This window comes from Zonotrichia leucophrys, chromosome 3, assembly GCF_028769735.1.
Source record: "Zonotrichia leucophrys gambelii isolate GWCS_2022_RI chromosome 3, RI_Zleu_2.0, whole genome shotgun sequence".
Taxonomy (NCBI): domain Eukaryota; kingdom Metazoa; phylum Chordata; class Aves; order Passeriformes; family Passerellidae; genus Zonotrichia; species Zonotrichia leucophrys.
Genome location: NC_088172.1, coordinates 78,909,970 through 78,925,352, shown reverse-complemented (window position 1 = coordinate 78,925,352; position 15,383 = coordinate 78,909,970). Strand labels below are relative to the sequence as shown.

The 15,383-nt window shown below is 42.4% G+C and overlaps 1 protein-coding gene across 5 annotated transcripts in view; it reads left to right on the top strand.

The window, feature by feature from the left end:
• The window catches only part of TTC7A (tetratricopeptide repeat domain 7A), a 174,063-nt gene that overhangs the window by 106,765 nt on the left and 51,915 nt on the right, over positions 1 to 15,383 (top strand). For all 5 annotated transcript variants that reach the window (XM_064708936.1, XM_064708940.1, XM_064708937.1 and 2 more), the window contains 2 exons: positions 6,487 to 6,603; positions 10,366 to 10,463. In XM_064708936.1, the coding sequence (XP_064565006.1) occupies positions 6,487 to 6,603; positions 10,366 to 10,463 (215 nt within the window). The remainder of the gene's footprint in view (positions 1 to 6,486; positions 6,604 to 10,365; positions 10,464 to 15,383) is intronic.

Here is a 15,383-nt window from a genome sequence, read left to right as displayed (position 1 = left end):
GAGCTGGTCTCTGCTGTTCTGTGGCACTTTGCTGTCCCACCCCCATCACCCAGACACTGGAACTGTGTTTGCTGCTCTTGGAGCTGTCACTGGTTTCCATCTCCAAGCAAATGTCTGTACAAACCAGCAGGCACGTGCATCCCAGCCTTTAACAGAGGAGCAAAGCACACATGTATTAGCTGCAGAAGGTCAGGAGCTTCATGCTTATGTACACAGTTGTCTGGTGAATTAAGATACACTGCTGCATGTTTTGGTGGTTTGTTTTGTTTCTTTTGCATTCAGAATCCAAAATAACCCAGCAGCTGTGTGTGTAGGAGACAAATCTGGGTGAATAATGAAAGACTTTGGGGAATGACAGCACCGATCTGGTAAAGCTCAAAGACATGTAGATCTTTGAGAAGCTGCTGACAAGCTCTCAAAAACTGGAAGGTTTTAAGCAGACAGTGAATGGTAAAATATATAGACAAATGACTACATAATACTGATTAGTCCTAATTTAGTCTCTCAACCTTGAAATGAGTGGAAGGTGTTCTTGTTTGTTATAGTACTGGCATTATTTATTGCTTGTCAAGTGATAAGACACAGATCCCACTGTGATGCTGTATAAATCTGTACTACAAGGGCTACATTTGATGCTAAGAGCTCCATTTTAAAGCAGGTTTTAAAAGTCCCAATAATTAACTGATTATTAAATCTTTTAAAGTCCTAGAGCATCCATAAAGTCTTCAATTGATTATTACTATACACAGCAACTTACAACTTCACAGATGTTCTCATAAGCATTTATGATATACAGATGCACTTGTGAGATCTTCTGATAATAAATATTAGCTGTTAAGCCTCAGTAATTAAATTTTCAGGGATGGGTAAGAATTGCCTCTTTTATTCATGGATGGTAATATTAAAGAACTTAAAGGCTGAGCATTTAGCCATATAACATTAGAAGACTCTTGGAAGTGCTAGATAGGTGTATTTGGCCAGGCCTTGAGATATCATGTGTCATGGTTTGAGCCTGGCACAGAGCCAGTGCCCCCCATGAAAATGCCTCACCCTGGTGTCTGCTGTGAGATGTGACCAGGAATAAGCAAAACAGGCTCCAACTTAAACATAAAGAACACTTTATTACCTAAAACTACAGGAAAAAATAGGGAAAGACTATAAGGGAAAAGAAAAAAAATTGAAAACCTTACAAAAACCACTTTTCCTCCTCCCCACTCCCTGACTTTCCCAATCCAATACATTCTCTCAAAAACACCAACTGCCCAGCCCGGCACGACACTTTAGTATACTCAAACTGCAGTTCATGAAGAGGAAAGGAGTCCTTCTTGTTCCATAGGCTTCTCCTGGAAACACACTGAAATCCCGGATGCTTCCTTGTCACTTCGGCACCGCCCGGGGAAAAAAAGTCCTTTTGCCGCTTGTGACATGTTCCTTCCATGCCCAGTGCTCTCACCACCGAGACATGGCCAGAGCTGCTTTTAGGGTTGTCTTTCAAGGATGCCTTGTCTCACTCCAAAAAGGCACAGTCTCTGCTTTTGGGACATCTGTCCCCCCCATATTTTTCCAACCCCCTGGGGCCGGGGGGTCCTCACGAATGAACCCTCCTGGTTTTGAGGCACTGCCTCCCCCTAAATGCAGTCTGTGTCACAGGAACAACTGAGTCCATGGCTACAAGAAAAAGTCCAGCCAAAAAGCCACTCCAAATCATCTCTCCCCATCCAATCATCTCCAAAATCTTCGGGCCAAAGTCCTTGTCTCATCTCATCTCTCATCTCCCTTCTTATTCAGCTTCGAGGAGGATTAGCATTTTTGCAAGGCCCCAATCATGCAAGAAAGGGTTAAAAGTTTTCAGTCTCTGTCTGTCCTGGGACGAGATGATACTCCCACACGTGCTGCTGCTGCGGCGGCCGGGCACTCTCCCGGAGGGGGGGGGGGGGCTGGCCGCCCGATGTCTCGATGTCTCTTGGGGCTCCGCCACCCTTCCATCCTTGAAAGCCCCTCAACCCCCACCTCTGTCCAGGCCCCTGGCCTACCGCATGGCCGCCCCTCCCCCGCCCAGCAGCAGCGGGCCGGGCGGGGAAGAGATCTGACCTCTTCGCCCGACGATGTCCCAAAGAGGAAGTGCCAGGGCAGTGCCTTGCTTTTAACCCCTGTGTATTCTCGGAGGTGTGTCCAAACCCCACTGGCTACACCAGGTGTCAGTATGAAACCCAAAACCTTCATTGGTTTGACCACAGCTTCCAGAATTCCCACTCCTTCCTGGTCAAACCATGACATCATGAAATCATTGAAATCAGTCTTCATGAAAACAAATGTCAAATGCCTTCTGAAATCCACCAAAGTAGTTTGCTTGCTTCTGAAAATTTTTGTAGGTCTTCCAGGATTCCAGTCCCTACCCTTTTTTGTCAAGGTGTGACCTATTACAGTGATATGGTAATTTGTACTGCTGAAGATTTGATGCTTGGGGAACCTCATTATGGATTCATTTTGAATTTTCAGAACTTAAGGTCTCACCAAATTGGGCTGTATCCGGGTTTTAATTTGCCAGAGTTAATGTGCTAGAGTGAGAGATGGGTGTGTTTGCTTGTGGCAATAACCTGATGTTCCATTAGAGAAAAAAGCCTTTGCATACTGTCCACATGCACCACAAAAGAAAACCTCTTCTGAGAGGGAGCTTAGAGTCTTGTATCAAGACTAAGTACTGGTTGTATTGGTTATTTTCCATTGGTACTCTCCCTGAAGTCACACACATTACAAGAATGATTTGTGGGTTTTTTTGCTCTGTTTTCCTATGCTTGTGTAGTAACAATTTATATATTTGCTTTAGCCCAAATCTGTTTTCATATTCACAGGCTAATAGAATTACCAATGACTATATTGATAATCTTGGGGCTATTTTGGTATGTTGAATCCTTTTAAAAGTCTACACTGCTTAATGCTACAAGCATCATACAAATGCACAATGATATTAAGAAATACAATAAGGTGAAGTCAGTGCGTAAGTAATTTTTATTTATGCCCCTGAAATTGGGTGCAGACACTGATGGGACACAACGCTCATTAGATTTATGTGTAGTTAGAGTGCTAGCTAAGTAATAAATTTATAAGCTTGAGATAGTGATACTACCTCACTGTTTTCTCTATGTATTTACTTATATGGTTTCACTGTTACAAAGCTTATTAGAAGCTGAGAAATACTAAGAGTGTATAGCACATGCAGCCTTGATACCCTGTTTGTATTTCCACCTTTTACTTAGCATGTTTAATTGCATTGTTTGCTACTGCCACTGGTATGGTTTGATTCCTTTTGCTTCTTACATTCCTCCCATTTATCTTTTGGTGTGGTTCGTTATAAGACTACACAATAACATGGATAACACTATTCCCAAGGTGAACTGCTGCAACAGCTAGTAGGGCATGGTATCTCCAAGATCCTGTAGTGTGCCTGTGCCTTACAACCCCTGATAGTATTGTGCTGAGACTTCATTATGTTTTTGTGAGAGACTTGTTTTTTTCCTTGGTTTCATTAGTTGTTCTCTCTCCTGAGATAGAACATTGCATCTTCATCCAGAGCAGATGACATATACTCACTGTAAGCAGTAAACAGCAGAGTGATGAAATGCTTGCTTTGTCTTTTTAATGTTTAACTGCAATGTGTAAAGATATTATGTAGTGATTTTACTTCCCTGCTGATAAGCCATCTATGTGGAAGAAGAAGGAGCCTTTAATAGAGCCATCCTGTACTGGTGTTTGACTGTTAATAGGTTTGTTTTTTTAATTAATACTGAGTGGTATCTTACCATGTTGAGAAGTGGGGCTTTGTTCTGGGATGAAATACAGCTGGTCTCTGAGCCTTGGTCTTCTTGACCACTGTTCTTCTGCTGCACGGAGGGCTGGGCTGTACAGTGCTTTAGAAGGTCTTTAATTTTGAAAGTTTGTAGTGGTTTAAAAATTATTCTGTTTGTTTAAAATAGCATGGGTTGTTCAATGTGCTTGCTTCTGGGACTGGAAGAATATAGAGTATAATAGAGTAACTTCTATAGAGTTTAATAGAGTAACTTCTGGAAGGAGGGTGGCGTATTCTCACCCCTCTGCACATTGCAGCCCAAAGAACTCACTCATGAGCCTATGCATCAAACCCACAGCTTCTGTTTGTACACTGCTATTGCTTTCCAGATGTTATCCTGCCTTGCTGAAAAGGCTTTAATGACTACAGAATTTACTGTTCTCACAAGGTAGTTGCTGCAAAGATTATTTTCCTTGATAGTTACGTGAATGCATTTACTTAGAAATTTCCATTTGAGTGATTTCAGCTTCTAACAAATTCTTACATTCTGTGTATCTTTTCTTTTACATCAAAGACTCACAATGAGAGACTTCATGTAGATGCTTGCAGGCTGGGGCAGAACAATTTCATTGCTGCTTCTTGGTTAAAGCAAATAAACTGAACTTATCAAGCCTCTGATGAAATACATTTTTCTAGCCCTCACTTCATCATGCATAACCATTTTCTGAACCCATTTTTATTCATCTTTATCCCATTTTTAGTCATCTTCTGGAATCAAAGGGCAAGAACTAGAAACAGGATTGTAATAAATGTCTTGCTGATGCTCTGATCAAGAATAGCTATGTCTTCCATTTCCTACCTGATTATATTTCTATATATGGATGCTAAGGGTTGTTTGACCTTTTAACTGCATTGTTGCTCAGGAACTTGATGTCTTTTTTAATACCATTGCACTCCATGATGTAACTTTCCACCTTTCTAGTGTGATATGTACTCCTTATACGCAAGTGATTGATTCTATATCCTGTTGTGTTGATACAGGCTTTGTTCTTATGAGCCCTGTTCACAGGGAGTACAGAGCAGCAGGCATCACTGACCAGTTCCATTGCTAACCACTCCTTTGAATTCAGACTTATTTTTTAACAGTGCTTCCATCCACTGTTACATCTTTGTCCCAGCAAAATTTTGATCAGTCTGTTTTAGCCTCAAATACCTGAATCATAAAGGCATTTCCTTCCAGTTAGGGTGTCAGCATGCCTAAGAGCAGATTATGTTCTTACCAATATTTGTTTTGCTCACACCAGTAACAAGAAAATCAAAGATACAGAGTAGGGATATTAAATTGTAAAGGGTGAAGACAAATTCCCTTGATTATGAGTCTTGATCTGCCTTTGCTGGTCAAAGTTTGTACCTGAGGAATTTCATGGAATGCTTGTTCTACCAGGTCAAATTGTAGCAGCCATGAGCAGACTTCACTATAGCAGTTGATACAGTTGGGCTACATTTTGGTAACTACCATCCCCGCCCCCCAAGGAAAAACCAACCAATCAAACAAGAAACCCAAACCAAAATGCCCACCCTGATGTTTGTTAGTACCAAATGAAACTCCCATTTTAGCACACTCCTGTAGATATGCACCACACAGTCTTGGCAATAGAGTTCTAATTATTCCAAGTGAAGGATCTCTTACTCAGCTGTGAATTCTTCTCTAACATGGTATATGCAGTTGCTCTTGTCTCTTTCTGAAGTAGTTTGGATTCTTCAGGAGCCTGCAGGTCACATTCACAAACCTGTTTTTAGGATTTTTAACATTCAACTGTTGTATGCATGTATGTTCACATATGTGCTTCCAGTGGATTAATTGCTACCATATCAAGTGAATTAAAATTGTGTTGATATTGGACTTAATGAAAACATTTAAAGTTTTTCATTAATATAAAAGAAATAAATTATATCATCTTCACAATTTAGACAAAATGGGTGTAGTGAAGGATGGTATTAAAAACCATGCTGGCAGCAAGTGGTAGCTTGTGTCATTGCCAAATCTGTCTTGTAACCTCTGTGTGACCCAATTCTGCTGAATTCCAGCTGTCTGTGCAAGTACGTCTTCTCTAGGTATAAGAATAGTAGCAGCAGTTCCACTACCTAGAACAAGAATGTACAAGGCTATCAGCTGTCTTGCCTGGGGGCATGAGATGGTTGCCAGCTGGGGTTAAGAAAAAGTGTTTCCTTCCTGTGAGGCATTACATAATTATTTGTGTATGTTAAGTGTGCTGGGGTTTTTGTCTGAAATTCATTATATAAGCCAGTGCTATAAGGAGATGCCAGACTAAGAAAACAGCCTGGGCAAATGTATTACAGCAATTCTGTTTTCTCCTAGTTTTAATATTGTCCAAAATAAAATGAGATTCAGTTTATGTTTCACCTTGTTAGTTTGCAATGCTTTGCTTTTAACTCTGTCCTGCCAGCTTTGTGACGCAGATTTGACTGCAGCTGAGGAATATTGTTAATCCTCTCATCTCCTTGTGGGGAATCAGACTTGAGCCAAATGAAATGTTTTGTGCTATGGTGTTTTCTTTTGTTACTGCACGTACAAAGCAAGTGAAAATGCTGCCTGCCAGGATCTTGCCAGAGTGATACTGATTCTCTACTTTTATGAGATGCCAATAAAATAGGAATTATTCTTTTTCATCTTGCAGCTTACTGTTCACCAAAGTAAAACTGGAATGGATACATAAAGGACCTGAAGAGGCTCTGGTGACATGCAGACATATGTTGCAGATGTGGCAGATGGTATACAGTGTTTTACAGCACAGGTAGGCTCTCTCCACTGTAGCAAGTTCAGATTTGTAATTGGTAACGTGGTTATCTTTTTCAATTTTCTAGATACTTGAGTTATTTTCCAAGAAGGGTGATAAACAGTACTGTTTAAAAGATAAGTAATATTTCTAGCAGTGATAAAAAAAAAGGGAAGATTTTAATGGCCATTATTAAAAAAAAATAAAAAACAACAAAACCTCAATGTTTTAATATTGAAGAAGCAGTTTGAAGCACAAGTTTCTGAAACCTAATGTCTAAACATCTCTATCCATATTTGGATGACAAGAATGGAGGACAGATTTTCTTTCTCCCCAATAGTGCTGAGCTTTCATCAGCTATTGTTCACAGTCTGCAGTAGCTGGCACCACCCAGGAATGTGTGGGGGTGACACAGTCCTGAAGTGAGTAAGCCAAGGAAAGGCACAGTGCCAAACTCACATGCTGCAGTTGCACGCTGGTTGCACAGCCTGGTGCTAACTGGGCAAGGAATGAATGGAAGGATGTAGCATCTTTCACCCTTCCCTTGTCCTACTAAATCTGCATTCACACAATGCTGCCTTCCCTGTTTCCTCCCTTTCATCTGCTGCCCCACTGAAAGGTAAAGTTGAAAAAGTGTGGAAGATACTGAGTTGGGTTTTCTTCCTTCCCACACCCTTGGGATATTGCCCTAGTCGAGGTATCAGTGTAGAGTGTCTTGAGAACATTATACCAAGATCCCTTGCCCATAATGTCCACTGGGATTGTGTTTGATGGGAATGACAGCATGCTTGATGGCAGCAACCAAGACAGCAGGGTAATGTAGCTTGAGTTGTTCCCCTATTTCTGTATGCACTTGCATAAGTGTTACAAACAACAGAAGTATATGTACAGAATGGTGCATGTCAATGTACAAGTTGTCCTTGAGGGGTTCTTAGTAATAGTTGTTGACTTAGCTAATGAGCAGCAAACCAAAGACAAAGCATCAAGGTATTTACATAGCAGCAGTGGTCTTTTACAGATTTGAATCATTGATTTCCTTAGGCCTTAGTATCTTTAGCTAAGGATTCAATCCTGTACCTCTCACATGAATAATCTTTTTACCATGAGTAGTCCTCATGAAGCTGATCAAATCCACGCTGAACAATTATGACTGAGGAAGATTTACTCTTGCAAGGGGGGACTGCAAGCCTGAGACTGTAGAGAGTACATTGGAAAACAGACAAATAACTAGTTCAGCCATTTGGACTGCATTTGGATCCCAAGCTGTGCTTTGGCACTTATACTAAAAACCCAAGATGTGATAGCTTTAGAGGCTTTTGATAAGCTTTAGCCATAGAATCTTAAACAAAACAAATTGCTTTGCTTTTGCTTTTAAAAACGCTAGTATGTATTTCACTGCTATTCCCATCAGGGCTTTTTTTTTTCTTTTTTCAAAAAGCACATAATGAGGTATTTTTTATTATGGAATGTTGCTGGAAAGGTAACAAGAATCAACTTGGTACCTGCAGTTTTAGACTGGATTCAGTGACCCAGGAAGTCCCTTGTATTTAGCAAATTGCAGCAGTATCAGCTAACAAATATGTAAAGTATTCTGGGTAGGGCTGGCAGAGGAACTTAAGGGGAATTCTTATCAGCGAGACTTGGACAAAGGCATTTTTAGGGGCTCTTGCAAAAGAGAAGGTTGCTTTTACACAAAGTTGAGAGCTGTTGCACCCAGTACTCCTTACTGGTTCAATCAGTAGATAATTGCCTACACAATTAAATGGCACTTCAGTTGCATTTGTCTGGCCTGTTTGCTGGCTTGACAATCTTACTGTGACTGACAGACCAAAAAGTCTCTCAGGGCCCAGTATTTTATCCCCAGCAGCTATTCATATGGCCTGTTCAAGTCCCCTGTCTTCTCTCTGACAAACTGGTGCCTCTGCAATCTCACAACCAAGTGTCCCACTCGGCATTTTTGTCACCAGTTTGTCCACTGTCTCAACTACTTTTCAAAAACATGGGCAGTAGATGTCCTGCTGTCCTACTGTCAGCCTTTCCAGAGCTGTATGTAGAAAGCAAATCATCTGGCTCCTATCCCTTCCATGGTGCATCAAAAAGCTTTCCTGGCTGAAGGATTTGTACTGCAGCTTTTAAAGGGTAGTTCTATTTCAGCCCTTCTCTGTGATAACAGAGCTTTGGGAGTGGCTGTTTTGCACAATGTATTACACTGGGTTTTCACCCTGGGATTTTCCAATCTCTTTACCTGTCCCTAGAGGAGGACTACAGTGTATTAGCCAGAGTTTCAGTGTTTCAGCATGTGCCTGAGCAGTGATTCCATGGTAGTGCTGCTGCATTAAGCTCATGGCAGTAATAAATGGAAGTGCAGCTGCCTTATCCCTGCATCCACAGCAGTAAGACTGAGCTGTCCATCCAGTTCCAGCAGCTTCTGGCCAGGGCACTTTCATTTGGGTCAGTCCTGTCTAGGTAAGGCTGAGGCATAGGACAGACAATTTAATTTTCCCTTCTCTCTGTCACTATGTGATAGGCTCAAATGAATTATCAGTGTGGAAACCAGTATGGAAGAGAAGGGAGGCCCATTCAAGGACAGAGATTGGTGCAGTCCAGTGCCCAAGAATTCAGAGTGCATTAACAGAAACCATTATGCTTGATCCCAAAGCCCAAGTAAAAGGTTATTTAGCTACTGTAAATATGATTGCTATTATGATGAATGACAGTAAGTGGCTTTCAGTCTTAGATTGTTAACTGGGAAGGGCAAGACTTGGTTTGTCTTTTGCAGTTGTTTTCTGTGATAACAGAATAATTGTGTTTAAAACCAAACAGCAGTCCCTAGCTAATTCTTCTACTAGATCAATGCAGATTCAAGGGAATTCTGTGCTATCCTTACCAAAGTCTCCTCAGACTGAAAGATGGGGGCATCCACACCAATCATGTCTTTCTGACAGCTTGCTTCCTGGAAGGAATATTGTCCAAAGGCTGAGCTGCAGGCTTGGAAGTGTGCCAGAAAAAGTAGCCAGGGCAGTCACTTCCTTTTGGTATTTCATCCCTTAATGGATGATGAGAGGAGATATCATCACCACTGATCCTTGGGGGGTGGCAGACTATGTGGTGACAGGAAGGCTCAAGAGATCTGTGTTAAGTGACTTTTTGTTAGCCACATGATTTTTTTGGGTGTGTTTCTCTTTGTAAGGCCTCTCCTGTGAGGACAGGAGTCCAGTAGAAGAACAGACCAGAGTTTCATAAGCAGACCTGTTTCACAGAGCAGTGCTATCTGGTAGTTTTTATCTTCTTCCTCTTTTTGAACAGAACAAAGGAGGAGGGGGAGAAAATAAGCCCTTTGAAATGAAAATATGAACAAATTAGCACCCAGGTGGAAGGTGGTAATTGGTCTTTTTCAAAAGGATCAGCACAGTAGACCTGTGAACAAATTATTCTGCAGAAAAGCCCAAGAAATGGTGGTTTTTGCTGGGTCTGGGTCTGCTAGTGGGCCTCCTCTGGTCTGACTTCGAGCTGCCAACATGTTTCTTGTCCAGTGGTTTGTAAAGACTCCCTATAGCCAAATAAAGTAAATACCAGTGTGTGCCCTGGAGCCCCTGCTGGGCAGTCTCTGAGCTTCCTGTCCAGTGGCAGTGGGGCAGATGTGAATACATCCAATAAGCTGATTTCTCACAACTAAAAACCTTGATTTTTCACTTCCCATGGCAGCTAAACTATTGCCTGCTTTGAGGGGAACGTTTCTCCACTGGGAGATGTCCAGGTTACAGTTTTGTTTCTTTACAGTGGCTCTGAGAAAGGAAGTAGTGTGACTGAAACACCAGTAATCAAAAAGCATAATGGACTGCATCTCACTCTGCCAGATGCTCATGACACTGACTCTGGTAAGGAAACAAGGTTTGTGCTTTCCTGTTCTAAACACATGCTTTTTGTGAGAAATGAATGTTTCATTTTCTTTGGAGAGGGTGATGGGCCTGTGCACATCTGTGTTGCTGGGATGCTGGTCAGGAGGTCCAGGTCTGCCTCCATGGCCAGCTCTGCTGTAAAATGTGTCCCTGTGGTTTGCCTGTACCTTGGCTCCCCCATGCATAACACAGAGAGAGGTTCCTGCTTTCTTTCACTAAGCTCTCTGAGATGTATAATTCTGTCCTTCTTTTCATTTTTTATTCCTTCCCTTCCTCAGCCTGCCTCCTCATTTAATTTTTTGTAGATGTCCTAATCAAGCCAGCTGCTATTGTTGGTTTTGGAAAGCTGAGTGAGAGTGTCAATTCCTTTTAGATGGTGATTTGCTTTGGGATTTGTGCATAAACCTTGTGATGCTTTATTGTATGATAAATACATTTTCACAGTACCAGAAAGAGTCAGATGGAAGTAACTGAGAGATCAAAGCTGATCTTGGCAGTAAAGGGGAAAGGAAGCTTTCAGAGAGTGCTGCTGACTTGTGATTTTTGTTGTAAGTCTCGTGATACTTGGTACTTTAAAACCCTAGCTCAAAATCAGATGATAATGTGAGAAACTTGCATTTTAATTTGGAGGGATTTTTAGGGAATCAAATGCCTATGCTTGTGAATGTAGGTGAAACACTTGCAAAGGAAGTGAACCTCAAACTCAGAAAATGGACAAGAAAAAAAAACTAACACATAAATCTCATGGATCTGTAGGGAATTAGGGTTTGTCTGAGTCTTAATTGTGCTGTATGCCATGGTGCTGCCTGCCAGAAAGGGCAAATTAATGTAAAGTACAAGCTTTGAATCAGCTTTTCATGCACCTAAAGTGATTTGCACTGAATGCAGTTTGGTTTTAGCCAAGAAATATATTCCTCCTCCACTCTGAGAATCCAGGTTTCCATGCTAACGTGGTTGCCCCCACAGTGAATGCAAGAAAGGAGCTGGAACTGAAATTACACCACCCACATAAGTGTGGGGCTGGCCCTGGCTGGTTTCAGCAGGGCCCTGTGCTCGTTTCTCTGCAGGCTCGGAGTGCTGCTGTTCTCCATCTGCAGGAGGGAAGCACCTGGGTCTGCTCTCCTGTTGGGAGCCTCTTTGAAAAGAGTAGTGGGTGAGATTGGAGGGTACAGCTCTATTCCCTCTTGCCCTTGTGCTTCCCCAGAGCTGGGGCTGGGGCTGCCTGCTTGGAAGGAGGGAGCAGGTGTGATGTTTGTGCATGGCTGTGGAGCAGGCAGTGCTGTCTGCTGTGCAGTCCCCCGGGAGCGTGCAGCAGCATCGCACTGCGCAGGCGCCCTGCCATCTCTGGGCTCATCGCTGAGGGCTGGCACTCACTGTGGCTGGCTTGGGCACTCACTGGCCTCTCCCTCAGCTAGACCACAGTAAGATTATTTGCTGTGCCAGAATTTTAGGTTTGCTGCCAGAAAGATTAATTCCTCTTTATTTTCTTCATCTTCTCCTAACTGAAGCAGTGTTCCTCACTAAATTCACTGGTATCAGTCAGCTGCCTTGCCGTTTCATTCTTTCTCTGATTTAGTCTTATCTTATAATGCTTTTGCCTGAAGTGATTTAGGCTTGGGAGTTCTGCGTTTCTTATAAGCCTAGTAAATCTAATGAGCTATATTTCTATTTTGATAGCAGTTTTCACATAAATGGAAAATATTAAACTTGGTCTTTTTGGTCTTAAAACACCCTAGAACAGTGCTTTAAAATTATTTGGATAGATTTTGTAGGGCTTATGTGAAGAGCTCATCACAACAAAATCAGTTTGTTATTTCATGAGTTATTTCCAAAATGTTTGGAGGGTTTTATTGTAAAATGTGAAGTTTATATTCTGTCTGGTAGAGCAGTTAAATAGAGAAAGAGGCTGAACTAAAATAACAAATTGATATGATATCTTCATATGCCAACATTTGCATGTATTTTGAGGCATGACATTAAAGTTCTGCGAGACAGGTTTTGTGGGGAGGTTTTTTTAGCACGTTTCTTTAGGAGGAGATAGCTTATAATGAGACATTCAGATAATTTTTTTTAATGTTGCTTGAAGTTTTTCTATCTTCCCCCACCCCCCTGAGGCCAGAGTCCTGCCAGTGTGACACATGCTGATCTCCCCTCTCAGGACGGAGTGTGTTAGAGGTAAACTCTTTTGTGGCTGCAGTAGCCATCAGCCCACCCCCAGGGGCACTGTACTGCTTGCCTGAGATTCAGAGATGTAGCTGAGCCCCTTTCAGTCCAAAAGGGCCAGCTGGCAAAATCCTTCTCTTACAGAGTTTATTTGGTCAGGCAAGCTTTAAGGAGAACTGCTGTGAGCATCCCAGCAGAGATGGACAAGAGCAGTGGTGGCAAAAGTGGAGGATGGGCTGGTTTGGAGAGAGCCTGATCATCTGGCATGTCCAGAGCAAGGAGTGTATCTGTCTGAGGCCAAGCAGGGATGGCATGGTCTCTGCCTAAAATATTCTGCTTCCTCTTGTAGGCTGGAAAAGAAGGCAAAGAAAGTAAACATCAAAGGATTGGATTGCCAAGGGATAAAAGAAAAGAGTCTCCATGTAAATTGCTAAGTAACTTGGGTCCCATTTGTCCAGCTGTGCAGATGCCCACTGCACTGAGCAGGATCAATCTCAAGTTCCCCTCTTGGCAGGGAACTACTGGGCTAATGAAGATAAGATGAGGAGCAGCTAACTTGGGTTTCTTTGAGAGCAACTGTGCTGTTACATTCCTGTGAAGTCCGCTTTGTGAGGAAAGGATGCTTTAATAAATTCTAACTGGATCTGCTTAGGCAGTGTGTGAACCTCTCCAAAATGCACAAAGGTGATTTAGTTTTCTTGGATTGATTTGCAAGGAAAAGAGGATTTCCCTGAGCCCTGTGAGGATGTGAATAAGTACCAGCCTATCTGCCCACCCAGTGCAAACAGCCCAGCATTACATTTGGATGCTTGCAAGAAACACAGCTCCACAAAGCTTCTCTGGGAGGGCAGCCTTGGCAGGAAAATGTGGTACTGAAAGTTGCATTCAAACATGCTAATGTAAGAATCTCGTTAGCCTGACTGCACAATCCACAAAGTGCATGTAATTTTTTTCCAGAGTTGCCAATCTAGAAGGCAAGAGGTCTGCCCTAGTTTCTGAGCTCTGCTGATAACATCACTAGCTGTTCATGTGTCCATTTTCTTGTCTCTGCAGTGCAGAGAAGCTGTCTGTGTTTTAGATGGCTGGGCTTAAATGCTTGGTAGTTTTTGCCTGTGTCAAACAGCTCTAGTCTGACTTAAATTTCTGGGAGTTTCAGTGAAATTCTCACTAGTGGAGATAGGGATGGGGGAGAGGAGTGTGAGTGGGCAAGGCAGGGGAGGAATCTCGTGCAGTGAAGCAGGCTGAAGGTGGATCAGTTAAAAAAACTGGTAAATACAATAAATTCTTCCTGCAAAGCTAAATGGTGTTTGCCCATACCCTTAAAGCTGTAATTGCTACATTACTGCACTGTCATCTCTTGGAACATTAGATCAGGAATGTCTTTGCAAATATGTAGGAATTTAAGAAATGCATCTGGGAAGAACACATTTGCATTTTCCAAGGGAGCCGTGGGAGGCGCCTGCTGCAGGGCTGTTTTGAAGTCCTCCTGTTTGAAATGAATGACATTAGTTAGCGATGAGATAATAGGACAAATATTTCCCATTGCAGTTCCGAGCCTGGGGTTGCACTTGTGGTCTCTCCCAAGCCTGACACGCTCACCTCGGGTTAAGTAGAAGCTGCAGCCATGTCCTGCCGGGAGAGCAAAGCCTCTCCTCATGCCTGCCTGAGGCTGGGTCCCTGCTCACATCCAGAGGTGGCCAGGAGACCATGGCTGGGGACCACAGGGTGATGTGTTGGTCTGCTGGTGAGGAGGTGTGGTTTGGCAGCCCTCTCTCTCTTGAGCACACTCCAGCTGGAAAAGCATGCTGTCCCTCTCAGAGAGACCATTAAGTGCATGTGCCCCGTGGCTGCGGGAGAGAAAAAGCGGGATTTTAACTCTAGGATCTTGTGGTTTATGAGGTCAGCCTGTAAGGGTAGATTCAAGAGGAATGCTAATCAACACAAGTGCTTCAGTCACAGCAGCTCTCCAGAGAAAGAGCTTATCAACCGTGAAATCACATTAAAACCTATGTATACTAAAATATTTATTTCTCACAGCCAACTCTGAAATCTCAATTTGTAGCTTCTTGTTTTGTTACTACCATATTGATACCCCTCTGAGAGGTTGGCTCACCAGTATAAACCCACTTGCTGTACTGGAGAATGTGATTTCTGCCCATGCAGCCCTCCTGGGATAAGCTTTTGATGTGATGTTTTGTCCCAGAGCTGGGGGAGCCAAATACTTTATTCTTGCGTAAATGTTACAGTGCATACTAAAGGTTAATATAGTCAAAGCTCTGAACTCTGTGCTCCCCAAGGTTAAATGAAAAACCACCGTGCCTCTAAATCAGTAGAACAATGTTGATGTCACTTGAAATGTGTGTGCTGTGTGAATGGGGCTAAGCTACCTTGTCATGCTGTATGAATTTTTTACCTTAGTGGGGCACATTTTGTAATTGTATGGTGACTGTGCTTATAAAATGGGTATTTGTGGAAAATATTTGATGCTAGACTTCTGCCTCCCAAACGAGCAAAATATGGTTGCTTCCTTGATGAATGCTAAGCAGACCTTTATAAAATTACTGTCTCTTAATTTGCTTGTTTGAGCTGCAGCTCTTGGATAATTTAGTGGGGTTTTTTTCAGTAAATTAACCTTTTATAAAACATACTTCTCCAGTTTGTCATGCCAAAATTCAGCAGCGTTCTTATTACATAAAACCAATGTAGTGAGTGGAGGATCAGACCTGCTGCCTTAGC